A 27,869-nucleotide genomic window follows, 5' to 3' on the forward strand; every position below is an offset into this window, starting at 1 on the left:
AGTATCGTATCGGGACAACCCTAATATATATATATATATGGGATCCTGTGCACAGCTGCTGCCATGTAGCAGTAAAACTGCTATAGGGTGGTTAGCAAGTGGTTAAAATAATTGGCACTGCAAGGTGTTTGTGCACATAGCTTGCATTACAGCAATGCACCACAATGGTGTGAATGGGACCCTCAGGGAAAAAGGAGCATATCTATTCAAGTCACTTAACCTCATACACATGATGAGAATATCAGATGAATGATCGCTCGTTTATTTTTTTCTGCATGCCAGTCTCATGTCAGAAGTAAGGTTACTTAAGTTACGAAGATTCTCGTACAATAGAATACAACTTTATAAGTGATGTAATGTGTTGTATTGTAATGTAATGTATTGTTTTGTTTCTGGTAATCGTTTTTTTTCGGCCGAATACTGTACTGTTTAAACCATTATCGTATGTTCTGGCATTGTATGATACATTTTTTTGTGTTTGTCTTTTCAGATAATATTTCGCATGAACTGTTGTGATCGGCTCTCAAAATCTGTGTACCAATGATCATATTATCATAAGATTGCTTCAAAAACTGTATTTTTTGTCTGATTTTCTGATCATGTGTACTAGGCTTTAGTGTGCACTGGACAGGCTGGTCAAACTCTGGTGCTGCACAGTCACATTTAGAGACGCTGCACAACAGCTATAATACAAGTAGAGGTAATACTATGAAAATGGAGATGGTCCATACAATTTCTGTCCACCAAAACATCTATTTCTGGACTTCAATTAGGCTTTAAGTCTATACGCAATACATTGACTAAGCACTTGTTACCAATGATCCAGTTGCATGAATACATTCAGATTTATCCCTTCTATTCTATCTGAATTCACAAAGCATTGTACTTTTAAAGTGTCTTCTCTTTGTGAATGCTGATTACACCTGGTAGATATGTTTTCCTATGCATTGCCAAAATGTGCCCAACTAATAAAACATTTCTAGTGTGCTGGAGAATAGTGAATATCCTGTATTCATTAGATGCAAGATCGAACAGTCTATTAGTAAACTTAAATTTTTTTTTGCCGCTAATGATATATCAAGGTGATAATGTGTATGTAATACACCAAGTATGAGTAAGCATGTATTTCTTATATACAAACACAAAAGAAAGTACATTTCTCCTGAGAGTTAGTAAAGCTTGCTTTTTTTTTTTGCAGCCAACTAATAAAAACATTTTTAGTATGCTTGTGTCTAGCAATTATGCCAGTTCACACTCAGCATTATCCTTAATGTGCGCATTAAATGTATCCACATTCAATACCAATTCTACTGAATTGTATTCTTTTTAATTGCATATTTCTCAGGAACTGTAGAATAGAATGGCATATCAGTACTTAATTCCTAGTCATGATTATTTATGTCACAATTTATTCTGTAACAGTCTGCTGCTAAACGAAACAAGCCTACTTAGGGAGTTCAGACTCTCTTGATCCCTGATGAGCTGAGTAGAGTATATCATGGAACACTGCTGTACCAGCACCTCAAATAGAAACAAGTAGAAAACATTTTATAATTAGCTGCAGAACTTTTATAAGCCTTCTGAAGCCCATTCCCACTTCTGTACCTTACAGACATTAAAAACTGCACTAAAATAGTGGGATCGAAGTCTTTGTTTTTAATGGTGCAGTTTAGTTTAGTGCAATCTAGTTTTCTAAATCATGCATGCTTAAGTGCATTCAACTGCAAATGTGCTTTAATAGGGGAAAAGAAGCCCATGTACAACATGTTTTATAAGTATTTTAACGTTTACATGGCCATGTGCTTCTTTTCCATAAAACAAAGCACAAAGTAAACAGTTCTTCACAAATTACAAAAACAATACAAATGCATGAATTTTAAGTACAGAAGTGTGAACTGACCTTTGTGTAGTAAGATATGAGCATTTTTCCTTTGCCTGGTGAATAGGGAGGCAGAAGAGCTTTTTGTATTCATTTTTTTATACCCTACCCTCTTTTTTTTTCAGAAACAAAACAGAAGTACGATTGATCTATGCTTTCACAGAAACTACGTATTTCAGCACGTTTCTTTTACTAAAGGATTAACAATATATACTTGGAAGAGATTTATTAAAAACGCTGCCCAGTAATGTCATGCAGAAGAGGTGTGCTGTGTTAGCTCAGAGGCCAAGTTAATATTACTTTGTAACTTTTGGTTAAAAACTCTCTCTCAGAAAACTATACAGTTAGGTTTAAAAAGTCATGTTGTAGAAATTGAAAATATGGTCAACTGGCTTTCTTCAGAAGAGTGAAAAGCTGTATTTTTTACAAGCAATTGTGTTTGCACTCAGACATACTTTCCCACTTTCCACATCTCTGAACGATGCGGTCTCTCCCACTGTTAAAGTGTAAAGCAAAGAAAAGTGCATCTCCGTGTACTTCAAGCTCCCACTCACGTGTAGGGGGAATTTTAAAAAATACATATTTTTCATATGAGTGGATGCTTGAGGTGAAAGTAAATCAGGCACTTTGGGAGAATGGCAGCTCAGTTGATTAGAGGGAACAAATGTCTAGGTGCATCTGAAAGTTAAAGATCGTCACTTATTTGAATGATACAATGAAAATAAGCAGAGGATTTACAATAAATTTAGAGCCTATTTATTGAAAAATGTCACAGACACATTTTCAAACCTTAAGACCACGTGACAGCACAAGTTAATGAAAATTGCTGCTAAAATCTTTCATTTACACTGGTACAAGGAGCCAACAAAAACAGGTATTCAATATGGTCTGCTCACTTAAATAGCCTTTACTAAAATAACAACAATTACTCAAGTTTTCGGCCTTTCAACTCTATAGATGAACTTGCTGCAACTCCTGCCGTTGGTGTGACATTGTGCTTGGCTTTTCAGCACATCTCATATCATCTGCTGAAGAGAGTTCTTTATATGTTCATGCGAGAAGTCCATTGAAAGATAAGCGATAAAAGTCTCCTGTGCCCTCTATTGGACTTTTAAATGGAATCTATGTACAGATTACTTAAGCAGAGGACATCAGAGGCTCAGCTGAAAAGCCAAGCTTAACCTGTCACAAACGTTCCTACATTATGAGACCCAGCGTATAAAGGTCAGAGGACTAGAAGCATCCCAAGAGGAACTGAAAGTTACTCATCCTTTAAAAAGTCCACTAATGGTATACAACGAAAATCAGTAGTGCAAAAAAAAAAAAAAAAAAAACTGTAAATATACTATATGGCCAAAAGTTTATAGATGCCTGACCATCACGCTTGGAAAAACATCACATTCCAAAACCATGGCTAGAACACAGCCTCCACTCTTCTCGGAAGCTATCTGTGAGGTTAAGCAAGGATGACGAATGAAAAGACCCTGTTCGAATTGGCATTCTAATTCACCTGAAAGATGTTCAGTAGGATTGTGCGGAGGCCACTTGAGTTTCTCCACACTAAACTCATATCTTTATGGAACTGGCTTTGTGCAAAGTCATGCTAGAACAGAAAAAGGTCTTCCCCCAAACTGGTGCTACAAGGCAGGATGTACACAAGTGGTTAAATATTTTGGCATGCTGTAGCATTAAAAGTACCCCGCACAGGAAACAGCTTTTCTTAATAATTTGGAGGGATATCCACATGCCTTTTGCCATATAGTATGTGTCAATAGAGAGGTCTGCTTACAATCCTCTGATAATTAAACTTAGATAAGTCAAGACATTTTTGTAAAAGATTACACCAAACGAATGAGGCTTTTGCTATTCACAACTTGCTTCATGGTGCATTACCACTCGTTGAATTACAAACTACCAGAAACAGTAACTGCAGAAAATGCAGTTGTGTTTCAAACATTATAGAGTTTAATGATCACCAAACCTGAACAGATATTTATTATGGATATTAAAACACATGCTGTGTCCAGTTCCATTAACTACAAAACCAGCCTCATAGTATTTTGTTACAATGGGAATCCAACTGGCTCCATCCATTGTCTAGAATTACTTTCATGCCCTCTTGTTTCATGGAACATTAGGCCTATATATATATATATATATTTTTTTAACTTAACATAAATTTTCTCTTGATAGAAAAATGTAAAAAAAAAAAAAATAGCCAGATGGAATATCAGGAAAATGTAACTGTAATCGAGCACAGTGAAAATGTCTACTGAAAACTCCCTTAATTACAGCAAACTACTAATATTTTACCACTATAAAACAGGGTATTCATAGATATCCAGTGAAGAGTTCAACAAATTGGTTATACAGAACATACACAGAACTGATTACGTTAGAGAAGATTGTAACTAGCAACAATTTCTTCAAAAAGCAGCATGATTTCCTAATCCGACACCTTCAACGTTTTTAACAAATCGCACAATTTGTGGCATCCACAAAATGTTATTGTGCTAATCTATTACACTTGCTTTTAACTGCAATATATAAAGAAATGTTTAAAAGGTGAAACAGAATGGAATGTTTCAATGTGACTGAAGCATCTTCGATGGCTGTATAAGCCAACTGCTATTCACTTGGACCTGTCTTAAGTGCGTTTTGTCCTGTATCTCGACTCAGGGCTACAGAAGTTCTTTCCAAATTGAAAGCTATGCTACAAAGGGATAACTTGCTACACTAAAAATGTGTGCATACTGTATCTGAAAATGTAGAGAAAATATAGAAATCCTAAAAAAAAAAAAAAAAAAAAAAAAAAGAAGAGCTGCATGGAATCTAGACAGTTTTAGGTGTCCACTGAAACTGTCACTAAAAGGTTTAACTGCCAAATAGTTTATCAACAAATGCTACATTTTCAAGAAAGAAATGAAATCAGCAGGCATTACAGTTTTAGTTTCACATACATCATTTCTCTCTGTAGTAGGTCAAGTATGCCTTTAAAGATTCAGGGAGAGGTAAGCTTAGAATTTTCTCTCGAAGAAGATTTGGTGGCGGTTCCTCAGCTTTCATCACCTCATTATGATCCTTCTCTTCTTCTTTACTGTCCTCGTCAATTTTTTCATCATCGTCGCTATCTAAGGCTTGGGGAATAAGTTGGTTTCCTACAAATACATAGGTGTTTATGCGGCGCCTGCGGCACCGCCTCCTTTTCCGCTTTGGGGGTGCCTTTGGAGGTATACCTTTGGCCTGCATCTCCTCATTTATGCAGTTTCTAAGTGTGCGACGAATATAGATGCGGGCCAAGTCCTGAAGGCTCCGGACATTACACGCGGCTGTTTAAAAGAAATTCAATTATGCTTACAGTAGAAAGTCATTCATTTTGCCACATTGTTTCATATACCAGACACAACCACCATAATTGTGGAGGTTCCCAGTTAAACCATACATTATTATTTAAAAATAAAGACTACCCAAAACTGAAATTAAATGAAATTAGCCGAGTTTAGGCGATTAGGGCACATGGTAATACATTCTTCTGTGAGACATACCAAGGTGATGTTAAAGGGGTATTAAAGTTAGTCTTTAAAAAAAAAAAACACACACAACATGTCATGCTTAGCTGCTCTGTGCAATGGTTTTGCACAGAGCAGCCCTGATCCTCTCTTCTTGGGTCCCCTGCTGGTGCTCCTGGCTCCTCATCCTTGACCAGCACCATAGCAAGGGGGCTCTTAAGCTCTTCTCAACTATGTATCCATAATTAACATAGAGCTGCAACTCAGCCATGCCGCTCGCTCTCCTCAATGCGATTTCTCCCGCTGCTGCCTGAGCTAATGAGGAGAGGGAGTCTCGGAATAGCCGAGGCTCTCGTGCACATTTCTGGATCGAGATACAGCTCAGGTGAGTATTAGGCCCCTTTCACACATGGCGGATTAGTAATGATCCGCCCCGTAAACCTCCACTTGCTCAGCGGGGATTGCTCCGTTGATCCCCGCTGAGCCGGCGGATGACACCGCTCTGTCTTTTCTCCGCTCTCCTCTATGGGGGGATCGGATGAACATGGACCGCATGTCCGTGTTCATCAGATCCGATGACGGAAGGAAAAATAGTGTTTTCTTCTGTCAGCAGAATCGGATCATTGCGGAGACGGACGAGATCGGGTGTCAGCGGATGTTCATCCGCTGACATCCTCGATCTCATAGGGACCAATGTATGTCCCCTTTTCATCCGCAAACAGATGGATGAAAAAGCGGACATACGGTCCACAGGTGTGAAAGGGGCCTAAGGGTGGCTGTGGGGGGTGCGGCACACAGAAGTTTTTTTTTTTACCTTCATGCATAGAATCAAAAACCTTCAGCATTTACAACCACAAAGTCATGAGTTTTCTCCATCACTGGCGTTTATAATTCATATTAGAAATTGGTATGTAACAAATTCCTAATGAACCATACTCCTTAAAACATAGGCAGTTAGTAAATATAGTTTGTATAGTTGCTCTTTTGTGTTCATTTCCTCTTTTTTCATAATTTGTGTCAGATTATTGTAATTTTGTTTTTATATTCTTTATTTCCATATGCATATTTATCTGTATTATGCAACTATTAATCAATGGAACCAGGAAGCACAGCCTACCTACGGGTGCACTGGACACTCCGGACCCGGTTACCTTCTGCTGACAGACTCCATCGGGATACACGATACTGAGGATCTAATTACATTTATGCTTGCACCTTAGCTTGGTTTGTGAGTAGCATTTTTTAGGTTGGATTAAAAGTTGTTTTAAAAGCTACATTTAGAAGGTGCATGTTTGTCTCTCTCTCCATCACTGGAGTCGCATGCTACCTGTAAAACCATTTCTCACCTCACTGTGTGATCACATGCATTTTCACATTAACATTTTCAAAACCAAAAATGGTAATAAAAATAATATAAAAATCTATTATGGATGCAAATACTTTCCAACACAAAATTTGGACAAATGTTTATGAGTGTTTAGAATTGTATACTATATCCCCCTGTAAATTAAGATAATTAATACTTTCAAACTAGCACACCAATATGGCAGAAGCAGTTGGAAAATAATCCATTTGGAGGTAACCATCCACAGCTAAGAAGAGAAAGACAATCACCACAGACAGGAAGATAATCGTGCTGCTAGCGTGGGTTAAAGATAAAAACAGCAGTTGTTGCATGGAACATGAGGTAACCTCAATTATATAACATTTTAAATCTTTTAATTGCTAGGAGATGTTCGGCAAACTGTGCAACATACAGTGCAACCCGTAACATTTAGGCTGCATTCACACCTTTGCGTCGGCGATATGCTGCGTATTGCGGCGACATTAAATAGGCGTTTTGTCCCGCGATTTGCGGTGACAAAACGCGTCGTTTTTCAGCCTTGTTTTTTGCTGGAGGGGTGATTTTACACTGTCGGTTATGCCCGAACGCCGAAGCCGCCCAAAAAAAGGGTTCGGGACTTGTTTTGAGCTTCAGGCGTTTCGGCGTTCGGCGTGGAGATGTGAACAATCTCCATAGCCGACAATGTAAAATCCCCCCTCCAGCGTATTGCAGGCTGCAATAGCGGCGGGCGTCTGGCGTGAAAACGCCTAGATGTGAATGGAGCCTTAGTCAGTTTTCAAAATGATATCTGTATTTATTGTATGCCTGCCAATGATAAAATTGCTCTATATACTAAGTTTTTGATGAAAGAAATGTATGTTTCAAAACAAATAAGGGATTTGATCAATAATGTGTACATTTTATTCAAAAAGAGACAATAGGTCTTGGTGAAAAATTCCAAATAAATATTCTTATTTGCTGTGTCAAACGATTTAAACTGTCAAACAACTGAATTCATGATAGACTGATCTTTCTTACTACATGCATTAAAGTGACTAATCACAGATAACATATAGTTAAACAGCCATTATAACAAGCATGACCAAACAATTCCACCCTACCTTATGGGCATACAATAAATGCAAAATTTAGTTAGGACTTGCACAGGCCATAAATTGGCATATGTCAGGTTCCTTAGACGCTTAGAGCTGTGTTTTGGACTGTATAACCCTGTATATTAGGATGAGTAATAATTTCAAACTAGCAATCAATCATCATGTAAATACTTACGTAGTCTCACAGTCTCAGGTTTGTGGTTGTCGTTTTTACTTGGTTGCATTAGGGGAGCAAATGAAACCGCTAAAATATTTTTACTTTCCCATGTGTTTTGCCCTGTTCTCTGGATCTGAGTAAGCTATAAAAAGATAAAGAGAACATGCAGTTCTTCAGCTATACATATTCCCTCACATGTTTAACAACAATAAACTGAATTAAAAAAATAATAAATCTACCAAGCAGATAGACTTTCGAAGAAAAGGTTTGCACATTTAAAATTTCACATTACTTCAATACATCATGACCTAGGTCACATTTGTAGGTTCTGGGCAAACTCTTGCACTGTTCACTGCCCCTTACCTTAAAGTGGATGTAAACTCTCACATATACCCAGTGAAGCGAACATCCACAGATGATACACAGAGATGAAACAAATCTCCCTACATATGTTTTACATGTATATCTGCTGTAGTCAGCTTTATATACTGTTTAGAAAGTGCACATTGTGTTAGACATTTTTCATCCTGTTTCAGCACTGATGGCGAAGTCTGAGCATACACTGTGAGCAGATTGGAAAGGCATAACCCCCCCCCCCCTCCACATAGGCAGGGGAGTGAAGAAACTTGCAGAGCTATGTGGTGAATAGACCAGCTCTCTGCATATCTGTCTCCGAGTTACCTCCCTGACACAAATTTCCAGCTGCTTTTTCCTCTCCTGTGTCGGAGAACTTGTCAGAAATTATCATACTGTTAACAGAGGAACGGAGCAAAAGAAAGACACATGACTTAGGGCTTTGGAGAGAGAAAAGTAAACACTACAGATATATGTGTCCAGGTCAGATTGATTTACATCCACTTTAACTGCTTGCCTACCAGGGATTTTGATGTTACAAATATAATGTTAAAATCTGCATTTTTGGCTAGAAAATGTATTAGAACCACCAAAATGTTTCTGAAACCAGAGGCCCTGGAGAATAAAACAGTGGCAGCTGCATTTTTATATGTCATGAGATATTTGTGTAACCGTTTATCAAATGCAAATTTTGTGGAAAAAATACACCCAAATTAATGTTCCTGCAAAAAAAAATGTGTTGGAAAAATATAAAATATGATGCTGTATTGCATAAATAGATCCCAAACATGTAGATTTAAAATTGCGCATGCCTGGCGGCAAACTATGGAGCCTAAAATTGTTTAAAAGTCTTTACAGGTTTTCAGCTTAGAGTTAAATGTGAGATACCGTTTAGTGTAGTCACCGTTTACATATGCATGCGAAACCTACGTCTGAATTTGCATTTGGGCGTGAGCACAGGGGTGCAACTGAATTTTTATTTAGTTAAAATTAGTTTGCATTTTTTTTTTTTAAGGTGAACGTATCCTTCAAATAAAAAAAAAAAGTGTACATTTGTTAGCAGGTAAGCTTGTGAGCTTGTAGAGAATTCCGCTTGTGATCAGCAGATCGTGAGTGCAAAGTAAGGCTCTTGCAGACTGGTATTACATTGTCTGCCTGTACCTCTGATACAGGCAGGCAGTCACTGAAATCCAGGAAGCTCAATGGACTACAAGAGAATTCACCAGCGCCCTCGCAGTTCATTACGAACTACAAGCCATCAGCTGCCATGGCCGACAGTACTTGTAAGCATTCATTCACAGAAGTCTGTGAATGATTCACGTGGCTGTGTGGGGGGAGCCCCGGGTGGCTGCACTGTTTTCAAAATGTGACAGCAGGTGGGGAAAGAAGGTCCCCCCATCTGTTACAAGGAGGGGCGGATCAGGGGGAGAGGTAAATATGGGTGTAACATGCTGCTGAAGGTGAACTTAACTTATTGCCATCACAAGGGGTGAACAAACCCCTTGTAAAAGCTTTGGGTAGCGACTAATACTCTTTATGGGGACATCAGGGGTCTATCAGAATGGGAACAGTGGAGAACAACAGAATCGGAAAACCCAGGAAAAGTGGTGGCGCAGGCCTTCTGAGTGCTGTAAAAGTTACAAGCCTAGATTATTTTTACAGGAAAGCCAAAAGACCACTTTAAAAAACCATCCCACGATCATGGCTGCAGCCATGATACTAGTACAATCGCTTGTTGCCCAGGCCGTATTTATAAATACTTATTACTTTACATAATTTTGTTTGGACTCCTGGTAATCACTTTCAGACACTATAATCTTCACATGTTCTGGCTTGTACTGTTATTTTTCCAAAGCAAACACAGCAAGAACAATATTCAACAATGTCTCACCTGGTCCTCAATAGGCATAACTAAAATACCACCAACTTTCAACAGAATTTTCATGTAGTTTTCATGGTCCTTCTGAACACCAGCTCCACAGTAAATTCGATCATACTGTGGACTATCTGATGCAATCTCCAAACAATTGCCAACTGCAAAAGCAGGTTCGCAAAATTCAAATCTAAAAAACGGACAAAAAGAAAATCACATTTTATGAAGAGTACTGTAATAAATACAACATTCTATTATGTGGCGTCTTCGGGCTGGATTTACGCCGATCTGGTAGGTTAGTGCGTCAACACGCAGTGACACACACCAAAAAATATCCATCAACCGATTTTTAGTAGTAGTGCGTTACTGTGCCCTTTCATGCATGAGCAGTAGGTTACCATTACTAATGATTGGCACCACACAGCACCAATGCCACAGCACAACAGTATGAACTCACTTTATATGTTATCATTACTATTATTTTGAATGCATTAATATTAGTTTACACAGCGTTAATATCTTTTGCAGCCCTATATAAAGTTAGGTTATACAAGGACTAGAACTACATCATTAAAAGCATGCACAAAGCCATACCAAAAAAATAGTAGAATGAAGGCACACCCAACATTTAAACTACCAAATACTTTTTCTGTTAAACTTCCTTCTACCTTTATAATTACAGTCAGTCATCTTAAACACGCAAGTAAATAGCCCTGGTCAAAAGTTTTGAGAATGACACAAAATAAAAAAATTCACAAAGTTTGTTGCTTCAGTGTTTTTAGATCTTTTTGTCAGATGTTACTATTGTATACTGAAGTAAAATTACATGCATTTCATAAGCGTCAAAGGCTTTTATTGACAATTACATTAAAGTAGATGTAAACCCTCTCCTATACCCAGTGAAGTGAACAGCCTCAGATGATACAAATCTCCATATATAAGCTTTACATGCATATCTGCTGTCTTCAGCTTTCTATATTCTTTAAAAATGCACATCATGTTAGAAATGTTTCTTCCCGTTCCAGCATTGGGTGTGGATTCTTGGCACACACTGTGTGGCAGCCGATTGGAGGAAAGGAACACAATCCCCCCTCCACATAGGCAGAGGAACAAAGAAACGTGCATAGCTGTGAATAGACCAGCTCTCTGCTAATCTATTTATAGCACTCTCCTCTACACAAATTTTCAGCTGCTTTTATCTCCAATGTCCGAGAGCTTGTCAGAAATTATCATGCTGATAACAGAAGAACGGAGCAGTAGAAAGATACATGACTTAGGGCTTTAGAGAGAGAGATATGTAAACTACAGATATATGTGCCTAGGTAAAATTTCATGAATCATGTTTGCATCCACTTTAAGTTTATGCAAAAATATATGCAGTGTTGACCCTTCTTTTTCAATACCTCTGCAATTCGCCTTGGCATGCTGTCAATCAACTTCTGGGCCACACTCTGACAGATGGCAGCCCATTCTTGCATAATCAATGCCTGGAGCTTGTCAGAATTTGTGTGGTCTTTTTTGTTCATCCGCCTTTTGAGGATTGACCACAAGTTCCCAAAGGGATTAAGGCCTGGGGAGTTTCCTGGCTATGGCCCCAAAATGTCAATGTTTTGTTCCCTGAATCCACTTAGTTATCCTTTTTGCCTGATGGCAAGGTGCTCCATCATGCTGTAAAAAAGGCATAGTTCGTCACCCAACTTCGATGGTTGGGAGAAGTTGCTCTCAGATGTTTTTGTACCATTATTTTTCCATGGCTGTGTTCCTAGGCAAAATTGTGAAGTGAGCCCACTCCCTTGGTTGAGAAGCAACCCCACACATGATTGTTCTCAGGATGCTTTACTGTTGGCATGACACAGGACTGATTGTAGCGCTCACATTTTCTTCTCCGTTTTTTTCCCAATGCCTCAAACAATCAGAAAGGGGATTTATCAGAGAAAATGACTTTACCCCAGTCCTGAGGAGTCCAATCTCTGTACCTTTTGCAGAATATCAGTCTGTCCTTGATGTTTTTCCTGGAGAGATGTGTCTTTCTTACTGCCCTTTTTGCCACCAGACCATCTTCCTAAAGTCTCTGCCTCACTGTGCATGCAGTCACACCTGCCTGCCGCTATTCCTGATTAAGCTCTGCACTGGTGGTGCTTGATCCCGCAGCTAAATCCACTTTAAGAGACAGTCCTGGCGCTTGCTGGACTTTCTTGGGCACCCTGAAGCCTTCTTTACAACAAGTGGACCTCTCTCCTTGAAGTTCTTGACAATCTGATAAATAGTTGATTTACCTGCAATCTTAGTAGCAACAATATCCATACCTGTGAATCCCTTATTGTGCTAAGCAATGAAGACTGCACATGTTTCCTTGCTGGTAACCATAGTTAACAGAGGAAGAATGACAATTTCAAGCACCACCCTCCTTTTAAAGCTTCCAGTCTGTTATTCTAACTCAATCAGCATTACAGAGTGATTTCCAGCCTTGTCCTCGTCAACAGTGACACCGGTGTTAACAAGAGAAACACTAACATGATAACATGTCAGCTGGCCCTTTAGTGGCAGGTCTGATTATTATTATTATTATTTGTGCCATTCTCAAAACTTTTGGCCAGGGCTGTACATGGCACAAATATTTATTGACTAAGATCACAAAGGATTGTGATCCAAAATGTAGAAAGATAATCTGAACAGTGTGTCCAGTATCTTGGATTGGGCCTCTGGTCTTCAATAAGTATATGAAACAACACTATACCAAAAAATCTGTGTTCAAGATAAAGGGCCTCCTGCAAAGAAGACCTCTAGTTCTTCATCTACTGATGCTCAAGCCCCTGCATAAACTGCCAGCTCAAGATCCTACAGAATACAACACTTATGGGAGTGTCAACTACCTTGTCTCCAACTGCCTTCATCATTACTGTATTAGCTGTTGCATCTAAAACCTGCCTTTAATCCCCATCAGCCTAATACTATGTTTCCTATAAACATGTATGTCTTTAGTGAAAAATCAGAAACCATGTACAATGGAGAGGTTAGACGAAAGTAGGTATTGTGACAGGAAGCCAGGAAAATCTATGGGTTGTGTCCAAGAAGGGAGATATATTTGTCCCCAGTTTATGCTGTACACTGATTTGCGTTTGGGTTTCTGCTGGGTAGTGAGCCTGTTTGGGGCTCAATGTGGGTTATCAAGCTCAGGTGTAACAGATGAAGCACTCAGGGCTCTATAACACTCCCAGCTTGCTTCAACAAGGGGCTCCACCCTGGAACCAGATTCCTGCATAGGGCTGGGGAGCAGCTTCTTCTGAGTTGTGAGATTAAGTCTGTATGACTAAAAGACTGTTTTTCTGTGTGTCGGCAGTAGGCTGTTCCAGACCAGGTATATAGGCTCCTGTGTTTTGCAGTTAGATGCCCAAAGTGGCAAGGGTTTACTTTCGGTTCTATTTTTGCTGTTTTTGATACCTGCACTTGTAACCAAAGACTTGGAAATAAACCACTGTTTTGTTTTCACTCCTATCTGTCCGTTCCTACATAACTGTGCGGTGACCCATCCAGGGGGCCCTGCACACCCTGCTACTGAGCTAATCCCTTACAGTATCAAAGGGCTCAGTTCAGGTAGACATGCTGTCCTGCTGGAACCTGTCGGCCAATGATTAGTTAGTGAGCACATAAAGCTAAGGGATTCAGGTAATCCTGTGTCTATAATGGACTTTGTAAAATGAAGGAAATTTGAACTGGTAGGACATTTGATTACTTTACAGCTCCCCAATAACTTAATTTGACTTAGTACTGTTATTCTTCAAATGTCATAAATTATATAGCAGAATGATAAAAAGGTAAAAAATTCTGAAATTCTAATGTTGCTTACACAACCAACTAAACTCTTACACAGTTAATCTGGTTGAAAAAAAAAGACACAAGTCTATCAAGTTCAACCACCCCCCATAATAAATAAATAAAAAAGCATGATCCAATTTGCTCCAGCGAGAAAGGCACTCGGATATTTCCTGGATCAACTTCACCTATAAATGCATAATTCCAGATGGGGTCTTACTAATGATTTGTACAGGGGCAAAATTATATCTCTCTCTCTGTACCCCATAATACAAGAACGTTTTTAGTGATATAAAACCATAAGGAATTATTTAGAGAACAATTGGACACATCAAGATGCTACATACATGAATGTACAGAACAACAGCTCATTTACAACAGCAGCTACTTCGGAAAACAGCCCCCAGTGTGTTATGCCAATGAGCTACAAAACAGCGTATTCTATGGCGTTCTTTTCTTCCCCCAACTTTAACCCCTTTGCAACTGCGCAACACATTTGTGCTGCAGCAAAAGAGTGAGCTTTAACGCCCACAGATCGCACAAATGAGCCACATTGGGCAGACAATGTTTATGTGCTTAGAGAGCGCACAAAAAGACAGTTTTCAGTCTGGGGTAAAAATCTGCAGCCAATGGGGCCAACTTTCAATCATGTGACCACTGTGTCAATGATCACATGGTCACCAGGGTGGTCCAAAAAATGTAAAGGCCAAGGTGGTGGGAAGGGGTTAATGAAGTGAGGCATTTCATTCAGTTTTATTGGTCACAGTGCTGTATGATGTGATGGGCTGTATCGAAACATGGTGTGCCGAGAAAACCTACTGCATGCTCTAATTTTTTTTAGTGCACAACACCACATTGCATTGGTGTAAACTGAGCTGACTGTAAACAAGCACAGTCCCAACACACCTGGTGTCAATGAACCATTGGAGTTATTGAAGGGCTGAAAAACCCAAACAAGGGAATACCTAGGTTATACATAAACAGCCTTGCAACAGATAGATTTAAGTCCTTCAAGGTCTCTAACTGCATAAACCTTTTTAACATTCCCCCCCAAGTTTGAATACCCTCCACCTTGTGTTTCAAAATGTTTTTTCTCAATGGCAAAGACAATACTCACTTATCAAAGCTATCACTGTATTTAATGAAAGACTCCAATTTCTCCTTTGCATATTCAACCACATCTGAATGAAGCTCAACTCCATGATTAATGCCAAAGGGACCTGAAATAGGAGCAGAGATAATGCCTGGTGAAATCTGTGCTGGCTCATCAGAAAAAATAAAAATTAGCCTCTTCAATATTAATATTTTTTAAAAGGCTAAACAAGCACAATACCAGTTCCTACGAACATATGAAGTAATGATAAACTAAGCAAATGCTCAAAATAGATTTAGAATATTGTCAACTTTTGCCTCCTCAAATCAATCATATAAAATACTCTACTTTACCAGCTGCAAAACATTAAACACACACCACACTAGAGGTGTTTAAAAAGATGAAGAAAAATCATTTTATAAAAGTGGAACTTTAGTCAGAAAATTAAAGCGGGGGTTCACCCAAAAAAAAAAATTCTAACATTACATTGAGCCGAGTTGTGAGAATGACATTAGGCTGTTTTTTTTATTATTTCCTTGTCGTACATACCGTTTTATCTATATTTTCACCGCAGCTTCCGGGTATGTAATCTGCGGGACTGGGCGTTCCTATTCACATATTAATTGATTGACATGCTTCCGACCGGCGCATACAGCGCGTCACGAGTTGCCGAAAGAAGCCGGACTGCGAGTCGGCTCTATACGGCGCCTGCGCACCAACGTTTGGCTTCTTTCGGCAACTTGTGACGCGCTGTATGCGCCGGTCGGAAGCATGTCAATGAATTAACATGTGAATAGGAACGCCCAGTCCTGCAGATTACATACCCGGAAGCCGCGGTAAAAATATAGATAAAACAGTATGTACGGCAAGGAAATAAAAAAAAACAGCCTAATATCATTCTCACAACTCGGCTCAATGTAATGTTAGAATTTTTTTTTTTGGGTGAACCCCCGCTTTAAGTCCTGCTAGAACACTCCAGTCTGGCCCCTTTTGCATTGCATTAAAAATAAGTACCTATACTGTTTAAATTCCAGTAATACAGCTTTACCCTGATCTGCACTTGCTCAGTTGCTCTTTTTTTCGGCACTGTGCCAAATTTATAGAGGCCGATCTGCTGACAGCCTAAAGATTAAAGCAGAACTAAACCCATTACTTTAACAGTTTTAAAATCTGCATAGGTAGGATTTAATAGTGCGAGATTAAAACGTATTCCAGTGTGAAGCCAACCATCTTTGGAGCAACATGATCTGTCAAAACTAAAGCAAGAACTAACATAAAATTTATGGTGAAACTTGGTTGGAAGAATGACAATATCATTACTGCTATTATTAAAGTTTATGGGGAGGATTCACTAAAAGAATCTGCAATTTACAAATAGATAGCCTGTTTCAAAGAAGAATGAGACAGAGATCAGGAAGAAATATTATGGCAATTGTTTTCTGGGATGTTGAGGGAATCCTATTAGTTGACTTTTTGACATACAACTAAATCAACAAAGGAATGGCTTCAACAGAAGAAGAAGAATGTTTTGGAATGGCCCAGCCAGAGCCTAGACCTGAATCTGATTGAAAACCTGTGGGGTAATCTGAAGAGGGCTGTGTACAGGAGATGTCCTTACAATCTGACAGAATGAGTGTTTTTCAAAGAGTGGGCAAATATTTCATATAAGTCCTATGAGTCCTGTAATAAAATTTAAAAAGTGTTTCAACAAAGTATTAGTTTAAGGGTGTGAACACTTATGCAACCACATTATTTTATTTTTCCTTCTCTCCAACTAAAAGCTTTCAATTTGTTGTAGTAAAGTTTATAGGTTACATTAAAGGTGGAAAAAGTTCTGAAATTAATCATCTTTTTCACATTACAGAAACCTGACATTTTAACAGGGGTGTGTAGACTTTTTATATCCACTGTAAATAGATAGTCACTTTTATTCCCCTTTTAGCTGTTGAATAGTTATTGCAAGTTAAATCTATTCAGTCTGCATCTATAGGATCATCATCTATGGGGTGATGATGATCTAACCCAGAGTAATACTTCACTTACGCCATATTGTCGCAACAGCCGATCATCCACAATTCCCTTCTCTTCAGTCAGAATGTGGGCAGGCACTCCTGCATCATCCTGTACAATGCAGGGCGTGCGTCTTGCTTCAATACTTTGAGTCACTGGCCTAGGACATGCATACTGTAAACAAGTGTCAGAATTCCTCATCTATTCACTTGATTTAGGTCAGTTACTCAGAAAGCATTGAAGACAGTGGGGTTGATTTGCTAAACGTAACTAGTGTGTGCATTTTGCAAGTGGAGTTTCTCCTAGGCTTAGAAAATAAAGTAAAGGTTCACTTAAGCCAGGTACACACGGGCCAAATGTTGGCAGACAACGACTGTTTAAAAAAAACAGCCGACACAAAGCCTATGTGTATGCCGGTCTGTCCGTCAGAAACCGGCTATTTGGCCAGCTTCCGTCAGACGATCATTCTGGGAAACCAATATCCGACCAACTCCCAATCAGCACTCTCAGCCAATGGAGTGCTCTGGTTGGGGGGCGTCCCCCTGTCAGAGCAAAACAGCTCACCCAGGGGGGATTTCACTGAACTAACCTAGCATATAGTATGGTGTAGTGGCTCCGACTTGAGCTGCCAGTTTTTTTTGCTCAAAAAAACAAACAAAATAAAAACGTGTATCCCCTTAAGCAAAAAATACCCAGTCACATGCGAACAAAACAAAAAAAAAAACTGTGAACCTTATGTTTGCACAGGATGGAAGTCAACGGAGCTTCCCCTTATTTACTAAGCTCTGATAGCCAAGAAACTAGTATTTTCAGAATGAAGGTTAGAGACAAACGAGATCTGCACCAAATGGGAAAATAAAACAATGCTTTCTTACGTACTTAGCTGCAGTTACTAAAAACTGGGATGTTTAAAGTGTCATATAAAATGTAATCGCACTATACAACCTACCTCCGATGATGGCTTGATATGTAAGGCGTGCAGTGGCGGTTCGTCCATAGAGGGCGCTGGAGCGCCGCCCCCTCTGGCTCTCGCACAGCCACTGAAATACATAAATTCATGCATTGCATGAATCTATGTATTTTCGCCGCTGCCGCCGACTATTCAGATGGCCGGATGGCGAGCGCCGGCCTCCTGAATAACGGCAGCTGGTTGGCTGTGTGGAAGTGCCTATCAGAGCCAGCGGCATGGCAGAGTGACTGCATTTGATGGCAAGGCACAGTGGTGACAATTAATGGCAGTGGCTGCGTTTGATGGCATGACACAGTGGCTGCGTTTGATGGCATGGCACAGTGGCTGCGTTTGATGGCATGGCACAGTGACTGCATTTGATGGCATTGCACAGTGGTGACAATTGATGGCACAGTGGCTGCGTTTGATGGCATGGCACAGTGGCTGCGTTTAATGGCATGGCACAGTGGTGACAATCGATGGCACAGTGGTTGCATTTGATGGGCACAGTGAGGCTGCAATTGTTTTTTTTTTTCCGTTTGCGCCCACCCAAAATTTTTGAGCACCAGCCGCCACTGAAGGCGTGGCTTGGATTGTGACATCATTCTGCACGTCTGTTTGGCTCACGGCTTCAGAGTCAGAGAGAGAACCGGAGCCAACAGTGCTAATGAGTCTGAGCGTGTATCTCAAGTGTCAGTTTAAACGTAACTGCAATATTTTCCCTGATGTTTAATAAATAGCAAGAAGATTTTACACTATGGATGCCTCTCTTCCTCCACATCCATGTGAGAGAAAGTGATGAATACCGACTATAAGTATTAACCCCTTATGTGTGGGAGAGGATTCTCTGTCTGTCAAGAGAAGTGGTTTTACCTAATCAAAGAGATACTTTACCACATGAAACAATTTTTAGATTGGGCGTTTCGGTTATGGCGAGGTGTTCTCAAAAGGGAACTTATTTGGACTGCATTTTTTTACTTTTTGTATTGGTTTGCACTGCAGCACTTGGAAGGAAAAAAAAAAAAAGTTGACAGATTTCCACCGACTGCCCTATTTTTGCACTTTATATGAACTTTTTACACATTAAAATGTATTTATGAATATATGAATTATTTGCTTGCACATAGAAATCAACACGTTCATGAATTATTAAATTCATTTTTCGCTCTTGGGTTGTTAATATAAATTTTTCGCTGCTAAATAATTTTTCACAATTTTTTGCAGCTTGTATTATCGAGTATATATATAATTTTTTTTTGTCTATTTTGGTATAGCGCTGGTACATTTTATATGAATTTTCAGAAGAAGGCCAGCAATGGGAGCTCCCTTACATCTCTCATGACAGATTCGATTTATTTATATGGGCTGTGTCTGCAAGCATTTCTATTACACTGGTTTTTAAAGCGGTAGCAAACCGCCAAAACAAAACAAAAAATGTGGGCCCCTTGCAAGTTTATTATATAATGTGCTAGTATGCACCGCATACTAGCACATTATGACAGACTTACCTGGGACTGGAGCTCTCTAGTGCAGCAGTGTGACAGCTCCCCAGCGCTTCCATCTTCTACCTTCCAAATTTGCAGGCTCAGGCAGTTTGAATGGCGGCCACAATGACACTACTGCCTTGTATGCGTATACTGAATGTACTGAAGGCAGAGCATCACTGCACATGCTCGGATGATATAATTGGCTATTGCTGAAGCGAATATCTCCTAAACGGTGCATGTTTAGGAGATGCTCCTTGTACCTACAGGTAAGCCTGAATGTAAGCTTACTTTAAAAAAAAGTTGAAAAAGACAGTTTACTCGCGCTTTAAGATATCAGCAATGCACATTTTTGTAATGTGAATTTTTTGTACATGTTTGCATGTCTTATTGGACACAACCAAAGCTCCCTGATTTGGACCAAAGTCCCTCTTTGCTCTGCTCCTCGCTTTGTTCTTAATTTTATATAGTTGTATATAAAATGCACTTTTTATCTTTTAAAAAGTGTTTCCCAGCGTGGAAAGCCAGTGTACACAGACACAAATGCCGGACTTGGCCCCACCCACCGCCTCATTGGATTTGATTGACAGCAGCAGGGGTCAATGGCTGCACTGCTATTAATCTAGCCAATCAAGAGATGGGACCCCGTGGAGAGAGAGAGAGAGACAGTGTGTCCCTGCGGAGGAGATGAACGGGCTCAGGTAAGTAAAACGGGGGGGGGGGGGGGGTGGTGACTTCCAGGTGTTTTTTCCCCTTAATGCATAGGATGCATTAAGGTGAAAAAACATGAGGGTTTACAACCCCTTTAAATCTGGCCAAACAAGAGTCTAGTAGACATCCCGGGTATGATACAGTTTGAAACACAAAATCATAAATTATAATATGACAAATAACTATAAATATTTATAACAAATAAAATTAATTTACTCATGATTCACCAATCGCTCAATTCTGCAAGTGTTCTTATTTACTATCACTGTTTTCAAGCTGGTCTAAAACCACTTTTGACATATTTTTCGGTTGCAATGGACATTCTCAAGTTTCCAGGCAGAAAAAAAACAGTGTATATATATATATATATATATATATATATATATATATATATATATATATATATATATATATATATATATATATATATATATATATATATATATATAAAAAACAATATATAAAAGTGCATACAGGGCACTGGACAAAGCCCTGGGGACAAAAAAGATGAGAAATTATTTGATACAGTAATGGAATCTGTAAGATTACATTGTACTGTATGTGTTCTTTTTGAATTTGCCGCCGGGCTCCACTACCATACGTTGTGACGCTCGCAGGAAACAGAGCCCGGCACGCAGAGCATCGGGTGGAGGACACAGCCTACAGTCACAGTGGGGGAACATCACTGGATCCTGGGGACATGGTAAGTACACTGCACCAGGATCCTGCAATGCAATCCCGAGTGTGGCTCGGTTTACCGCTAATGGTACTGAAATTTAACCCTGAGCCACACTCCGGAATACTGCCAGGGAGGTAAAACAATTTGCTTGGACTTCCTTGTTGATCCATGGTGTGCTGGCAGGCATCTTCACGCCTCTTCCTTCCGGGGCCATGGACTCTGGCTCTGTGACTGTCCGGAGTCGCGGGAGCCGACAGTCATGGCATGGGCACTATAGAAACGGCACAACTGTGCTCTTACTTTAGTGTGCATGTGCCGGTGACGTCAGCACAAGCGTATAAGCTAAACTGTGCAGGTTTAGGATATATTTCCAGTACCTACCTTATTATAGGCTTACCTGTAGGTAAAAGTGGTGTGTAAATGTTAACAATCACTTTAACTGTGGGAAGCTGCTCACTGTGCATCTGGCACGTAATTGATTTGGGGGGGGGGGGGTACAGGTATAGGAAGAAAGGAAAGAAGTTCAGCTTTAAGCACAATGTTTCAAAGCTGCATAAGGTTTTTGAACACACTGGGTCCCCTTGACTGCATGGTATATTTGATTGAAAAGGTGCACTAACACTTTATGCTCAGACTATACAATGTGTGATGAATATGTGTACTAGTCATCTATACATTCAGATTTAGCAACATCCATATTCCTTGTTTTTTGAATAAAGAATCACTATTTTACAGAACATATTACAAAATTATGATTTCATAATACTTTGTTGTAGACTGCATTGTATTATCAAAAGACATGTGGATGTTTCTGTGATCTGTGGGATGTTCAAAGCCGATAATCTTTCATGCATATTCTACTGATATATGGTATCATAACCACTGAACTAAAAAGGCTTTGTTACACCCCTCCTCCTCTTCCTTCATCTGACACTCATTGTGCACTGATAAAGTCTGAAAGTCTTGCTACCAGTGGCGGCTGGTGAAGTTTTATGATGGGGGGGCGCAATACCCCGCCCTTCCACATTTGGTCCCTCCCACTTCTCATAAGCCACACCCCTTATATAATCCACCACTCCGTCCCTTGTATTCCACTCAATGTCAGGAGTATACAGCTCAGCGTCACAGAACAGAGTATATAGCCCCAGCATCACAAATCATGGTATATAGCGCAGCCTTACAGATCGGTGCAAACAAACTAAAATATGACACTGTTAGTAATGAAGGACTCGAAATGGGCAGGAGATTACCAGAGACTGCGGACATACTGCACAAGATTACCAGAGACTGCGGACATACTGCACAGGATTACCAGAGACTGCGGACATACTGCACAGGATTACCAGAGACTGCGGACATACTGCACAAGATTACCAGAGACTGCGGACATACTGCACAGGATTACCAGAGACTGCGGACATACTGCACAAGATTACCAGAGACTGCGGACATACTGCACAAGATTACCAGAGACTGCGGACATACTGCACAGGATTACCAGAGACTGCGGACATACTGCACAAGATTACCAGAGACTGCGGACATACTGCACAGGATTACCAGAGACTGCGGACATACTGCACAGGATTTCCAGAGACTGCGGACATACTGCACAAGATTACCAGAGACTGCGGACATACTGCACAAGAGTACCAGAGACTGCGGACATACTGCAGAAGATTACCAGAGACTGCAGACATACTGCAGGAGATTACCAGAGACTGCGGACATACTGCAAAAGATTACCAGAGACTGCAGACATACTACACAAGATTACCAGAGACTGCGGACATACTGCACAAGATTACCAGAGACTGCGGACATACTGCACAAGATTACCAGAGACTGCGGACATACTGCACAAGATTACCAGAGACTGCAGACATACTGCAGGAGATTACCAGAGACTGCGGACATACTGCAGGAGATTACCAGAGACTGCGGACATACTGCAAAAGATTACCAGAGACTGCGGACATACTGCAGGAGATTACCAGAGACTGCGGACATACTGCAAAAGATTACCAGAGACTGCGGACATACTGCACAAGATTACCAGAGACTGCGGACATACTACACAAGATTACCAGAGACTGCGGACATACTGCACAAGATTACCAGAGACTGCAGGAATTACTTGTCCTGCGACTTGGGACTTAAATGTTGCATGACAAGTCGTTTCCAATGAGAACCGTTCATATCTGTGCGACTTCAAAGTAGTCCCTGCATTACTTTGGTCCCACTTTGATGCAACTTGAGGTCCGTAGACCTCGAGAATACACAGGCATTGCTTTAAAGGAGTTCTCTGAGCTAAAACTTTTAACCCCCGCTGTGCCCGGGCTGTAAAACTATACAAAATAAACTTTCACTTACCTGCCTACGATCCCCCGTTGTTCCGATATCGCCGTCCCGTTCTCCGGTCCCGGTCTCTTCCACTTCCTGGGGGTCGGTGACTCACAGTGCGCTCAGCCTATCAGCGGCCGCGACGTGACATTGCTGCGGCCGCTGATAGGCTGAGCGCACTGTGAGTCACCGACCCCCAGGAAGTGGAAGAGACCGGGACCGGAGAACGGGACGGCGATATCGGAACAACGGGGGATCGTAGGCAGGTAAGTGAAAGTTTATTTTGTATCGTTTTACAGCCCGGGCACAGCGGGGGTTAAAAGTTTTAGCTCAGAGAACTCCTTTAAGTCACATCAGAATTGCAGTAGAATTGTGCAACTTTCAGACTGCATTAGCCTGAAAGTCGCAAGATTCTGCCACAATTTTTTGGTGCGATTTTGCAGCGACTTGAAGCAATGCCTATGTATTCTGGAGGTCTATGGACCTCAAGTCACATCAAGGTGGGACAAAAGTAATGCAGGGACTACTTCAAAGTTGCACAGATATGAACAGTTCTCATTGGAAATCATCGGGTCCAACTTATCCTGCAACTTTCCAGTCCCAAGTCGCAGGACAATTTGCAAGCGGGGGGTGGGGTGGTGTTGACGGCCGATATTTTCCCTGCACATTAAGTATAAAAAAAGTTTTTTTTTTAATAACTGGGGGGGGGGGGGGGGTCTGGTGGGGTAGTGTTACCGCCCGCTATTTGTGCTGTAATGAATTTTTACATAGAAAAGAAATGTTGTTAATAAATGGATAAATTAATTATAAAAAAAATATTTTTTTAATAACCGTTATTGGAAAAATATTTTTTTTATAATTCATTTACCCATTTATTAACAACATTTCTTTTATATGTAAAAATTCATTACAGCACAAGTAACACTACAGCGGGCGGTAACACTACCCCACCAGACCACCCCCCCCCCCCCCAGTTATTAAAAAAAAAACTTTTTTTATACTTAATGCTAAATTGAATCAAATATAAAAAAATAAACTGTTAATAAGCTTAATATATTTAACTAATATAAAATAAAATATTAAAATAATAGATAAAAAAAAGTTTGAATAAGCGGGGGGGGGGGGGGGGCCGCCGAATATTAGATGCAAAAAATTAACCTGAATAAGCGGGGGGGGGGGGGTTGCCGCCGAATACTAAATAGAAAAAAAAGTTTGAATAAGGGGGGGGGGGGGGGGGGGGCGGATACGAAAATACTTTGTGGAAATCGCGGGAGGGGTTGGATGGTGTGAAGAGACAGGCAGGCTTACCTCTTCCACGGTGGGGCGCACTGAGCTCGAGCTGACCCGACGTCACTTCCTGTTTTCCCAGTGACGTCGGAACGAGCACAGAGACGGGCGGGTGCACACAGACAGTGTATGCACCCGCCCGGCCATAACAATACACTCCATCGCGCCGGAAGCGAGTGGCGCGATGGAGAACGCCACAATGGCATATTTTTTGTGCCAATGTAGCGCCGCGTCTGCAATCTCGTGATTGCACAGACGTGGCGCTACTCCAACAGCACTGTTCCCGGCGTCCGGCGCGCGGACACAAAGCACATAAAGCCCGTTTTTGGGGAAAAAAAATTCTTAAAGGGACAGACTTAAAAAAAAAATATATTTTTTTTTTTTTTTTTTTTACTGACTGTGGGATGGGGGCGGCGCCCGGGCGCCCCTATGGACGGGCCGCCACTGCTTGCTACTTCTCAGTTGCTCCTACACCACTTGCCTCTTTTGTTCCCTCGTAAAAAGAGATGAAAAATTATTTTTTAGGAATATCTATAAAGTTATAGCAGAACTATACATTTAAAAAAACTAGTTAGAGGATAAGGGCTCATGCACACAGCGCTTAATAAAACATTGCTTATACAGGCGTGTGATGATTTTTTTTTTTAGCCTGTAAATGCCTCTATTCTAATACTCCTGTAAATACCCATGTGTGCATTGACACATTGGCATTTTTTTTAGCTTGTAAAAGCACCTCTATGTAGCCTATGTGTCCATGCACACAAAGGCGCTTACAGAAATACTGTGATAGAATAGAAGTGCTTTCAGGCTAAAAAAACAAAACACTAAAAGGGCATGTTTAAGAGAGGAGCAGGAAAGCTCTAGACGTGCCTAAGCGTGTGTAAACACATCTAGTGTTTGAGCATTAACCTCCCTGGCGGTATGATTCTTTCAGAAAAAAGGTGCTGAAAGCGGTACCATTATTTGCAAGGAAATTTGGTGATTTGTACTGTAGGCCTGTAATTCTTAGGAATAACTCACTTAAATCTGACCAAACAAGAGTCTTGTAGGCATCCAGGGTATGATTTTTTTTTAAAAACAAAATTATAAATTATAATATAATAAAAAATGATAACAAATGGTAATAATTATAATAAAAAATATTCAATAATGTAATCAACTCAAAATCACTGAAATTTGCTCAGTTGCAAAATTGTCGCTGTCATTACTTTTATTTTTTTGACGAATTTCCCCACAAATCCCTTTCGCACAATTCTGCAAGTGATTATAATTTATTATCGCTGTTTTCTAGCTGCTCTAAAACCATTTTTGACATAAAGGGACACTTTTGGTTGCTATGGACAATCTACAGTTTGCAGGCAGAAAGAACAGTTTTTATTATATAAAAGTACATGTAGGACACAGGGCAGACCACTAGGGACAAGGGGGAGTGTGTATTTTTTACATACAGTACTGTAATCTATAAGATTACAGTATACTGTATGTAATGTGTTGGTTTACGTTTTTGAATTTGGCGCCGTTCTCCGCTCCCGTGCGTCGTAACGTCGCAGGGAACAGAGATCGGCGGCACAGGAGGACGCTGTGTGAATCGAGCGAGGTCCCGCTAGCTCACACAGCGCGGTGGCAACGCTGGATCCAGGGACAAGGTAAGTAAACACTGTCTGTGGATCCAGCGAGGCGAGCCTGAGTCTGACTCGGGGTTACCGATCCTAGCACAAAAATCTAACCCCGAGTCAGACTCGGGAATACCGCCAGGGGGGTTAATGCATTCCAATGTCTAAAATTATTTAATATTCTGGCTGATGGAACGCATGAAAGCCCAAACGTCTGACATGCCTAAACATATGTGCAGTATGAGGCTTTTATTGCATTGTTTAAGCATCTTTTTCCTGCCATGAGTTCTGGCGTTCGGAGGGGCTAAACAGACACTCTGTGTACATGAGGCCTAAGGGTTACTTATAATAAGAGCCCGAAAATAAACCGCAGTGAGTTCACATTTTCACCTATTCTGAATAACCCTTTTACTTTGATGTTAACGTTGTATTTGGTCAACTTCATTCCAATCTTCTGCCCTGCCCCAATGAATGATGCAGATGTGCACAGGTTAGAAGGGACATCTGTCCTTTTTAGATTTTACCGTTAGGCAACCAATGCACCAATTATCACGCACTAATCACAGGACAGTGAACTTCTTGCAGGACATATACCTCACCTGGACATTCAGAACTACTGATACCGATATATGAATAATGGGAGAAAAGCCTTAAAGCGGTTGTCAAGAATTTTTTATTTTTTTTAAAATAACAAACATGTTATACTTACCTCCACTGTGTAGCTTGTTTTGCACAGAGTGGCCCCAATCCACATATTCTGGGGTCCCTCGGCAGCTGTCTCTGGTCCTCCCCGCAAGAACTCCACACATTCATGCGAGCAAGTGATTAGGCCAGTTTTAAAAAGGGTAAGCAGGGTAAACAGGGTATGCAGAATAGGCAGGAGGAGGAAAAGGGGTAGTTTAGGCGTTTCTTCCTTTTTTAACAATCCTAATTTGGAGACCACCGTACAAGAGGTGCATGTGCAGCAGCCTCACAAATGCTCCTTATCAGGATCAAATCCCAGCCCAGTCTAATAAACAAAGTTTTAGTAACACTTACTTAACCTTTTCTACCTCCTGCTCAGTAAGGCAGCCCATCATAGCGATTTCAAAGCGGAACTGTGAGACCAGGGCTAAGCAGCAAGCCCGCAACATTACCTAGAAGAGTTTGAGCTTTATCCCTAAGAATGGCCTAGGATCCACTATACGTGGAGGTGTTAGAGGCTGATGCAAGTATGTGCCAACTCTGTATACTATCTCATTAATGAGAGTGGAAATTATTTTATAAATCAGGTTATAATGTGATATTACAATTCCTGATTGCTTCATAAAAATCTGATTATTATAGGTTAAAACCCTCTTATCTTTTTACAGCTGATGCCTCGTACACACTAACAGGTTTTCCCAACTAGAAAACTGCCGTTTTTTAGACTGGCCGGGAAAACCGGTCGTGTGTATGCTCCATAGCAGTTTTCCCGACGAGAAAACTGCCTGCAAAAAAAATAGAACCTGCTTTATTTTTTCCTGTCCAGATGTAATGGAGATGGCACATTCATCACGCTGTAAGGGACTGAAAAGCACAAGGCTGAAAAACGCGAATTGTCTCTCACCAAAAACTTTTACTAACGCGAGGATCAGCAAAAGCTGGGTGGCACCATTTAAATGGAACATCCCCTTTATAGTGCCGCCGTACGTGTT

General features: G+C 40.5%; 1 protein-coding gene across 2 annotated transcripts in view; it reads right to left on the minus strand.

Moving 5' to 3' along the window:
• Positions 1–271: 271 nt before the first annotated feature.
• PCMTD1 (protein-L-isoaspartate (D-aspartate) O-methyltransferase domain containing 1) overlaps positions 272–27,869 on the minus strand; it is a 66,039-nt gene continuing 38,441 nt past the window's right edge. For both annotated transcript variants that reach the window (XM_040354182.1, XM_040354184.1), the window contains exons 3-6: positions 15,142–15,244; positions 10,230–10,401; positions 8,003–8,126; positions 272–5,208 (exon numbers count right to left, since the gene is read on the minus strand). In XM_040354182.1, the coding sequence (XP_040210116.1) occupies positions 4,841–5,208; positions 8,003–8,126; positions 10,230–10,401; positions 15,142–15,244 (767 nt within the window). In that variant the 3' untranslated portion in view covers positions 272–4,840. The remainder of the gene's footprint in view (positions 5,209–8,002; positions 8,127–10,229; positions 10,402–15,141; positions 15,245–27,869) is intronic.

This window comes from Rana temporaria, chromosome 5 (genome assembly GCF_905171775.1).
Source record: "Rana temporaria chromosome 5, aRanTem1.1, whole genome shotgun sequence".
NCBI classification, from domain to species: domain Eukaryota; kingdom Metazoa; phylum Chordata; class Amphibia; order Anura; family Ranidae; genus Rana; species Rana temporaria.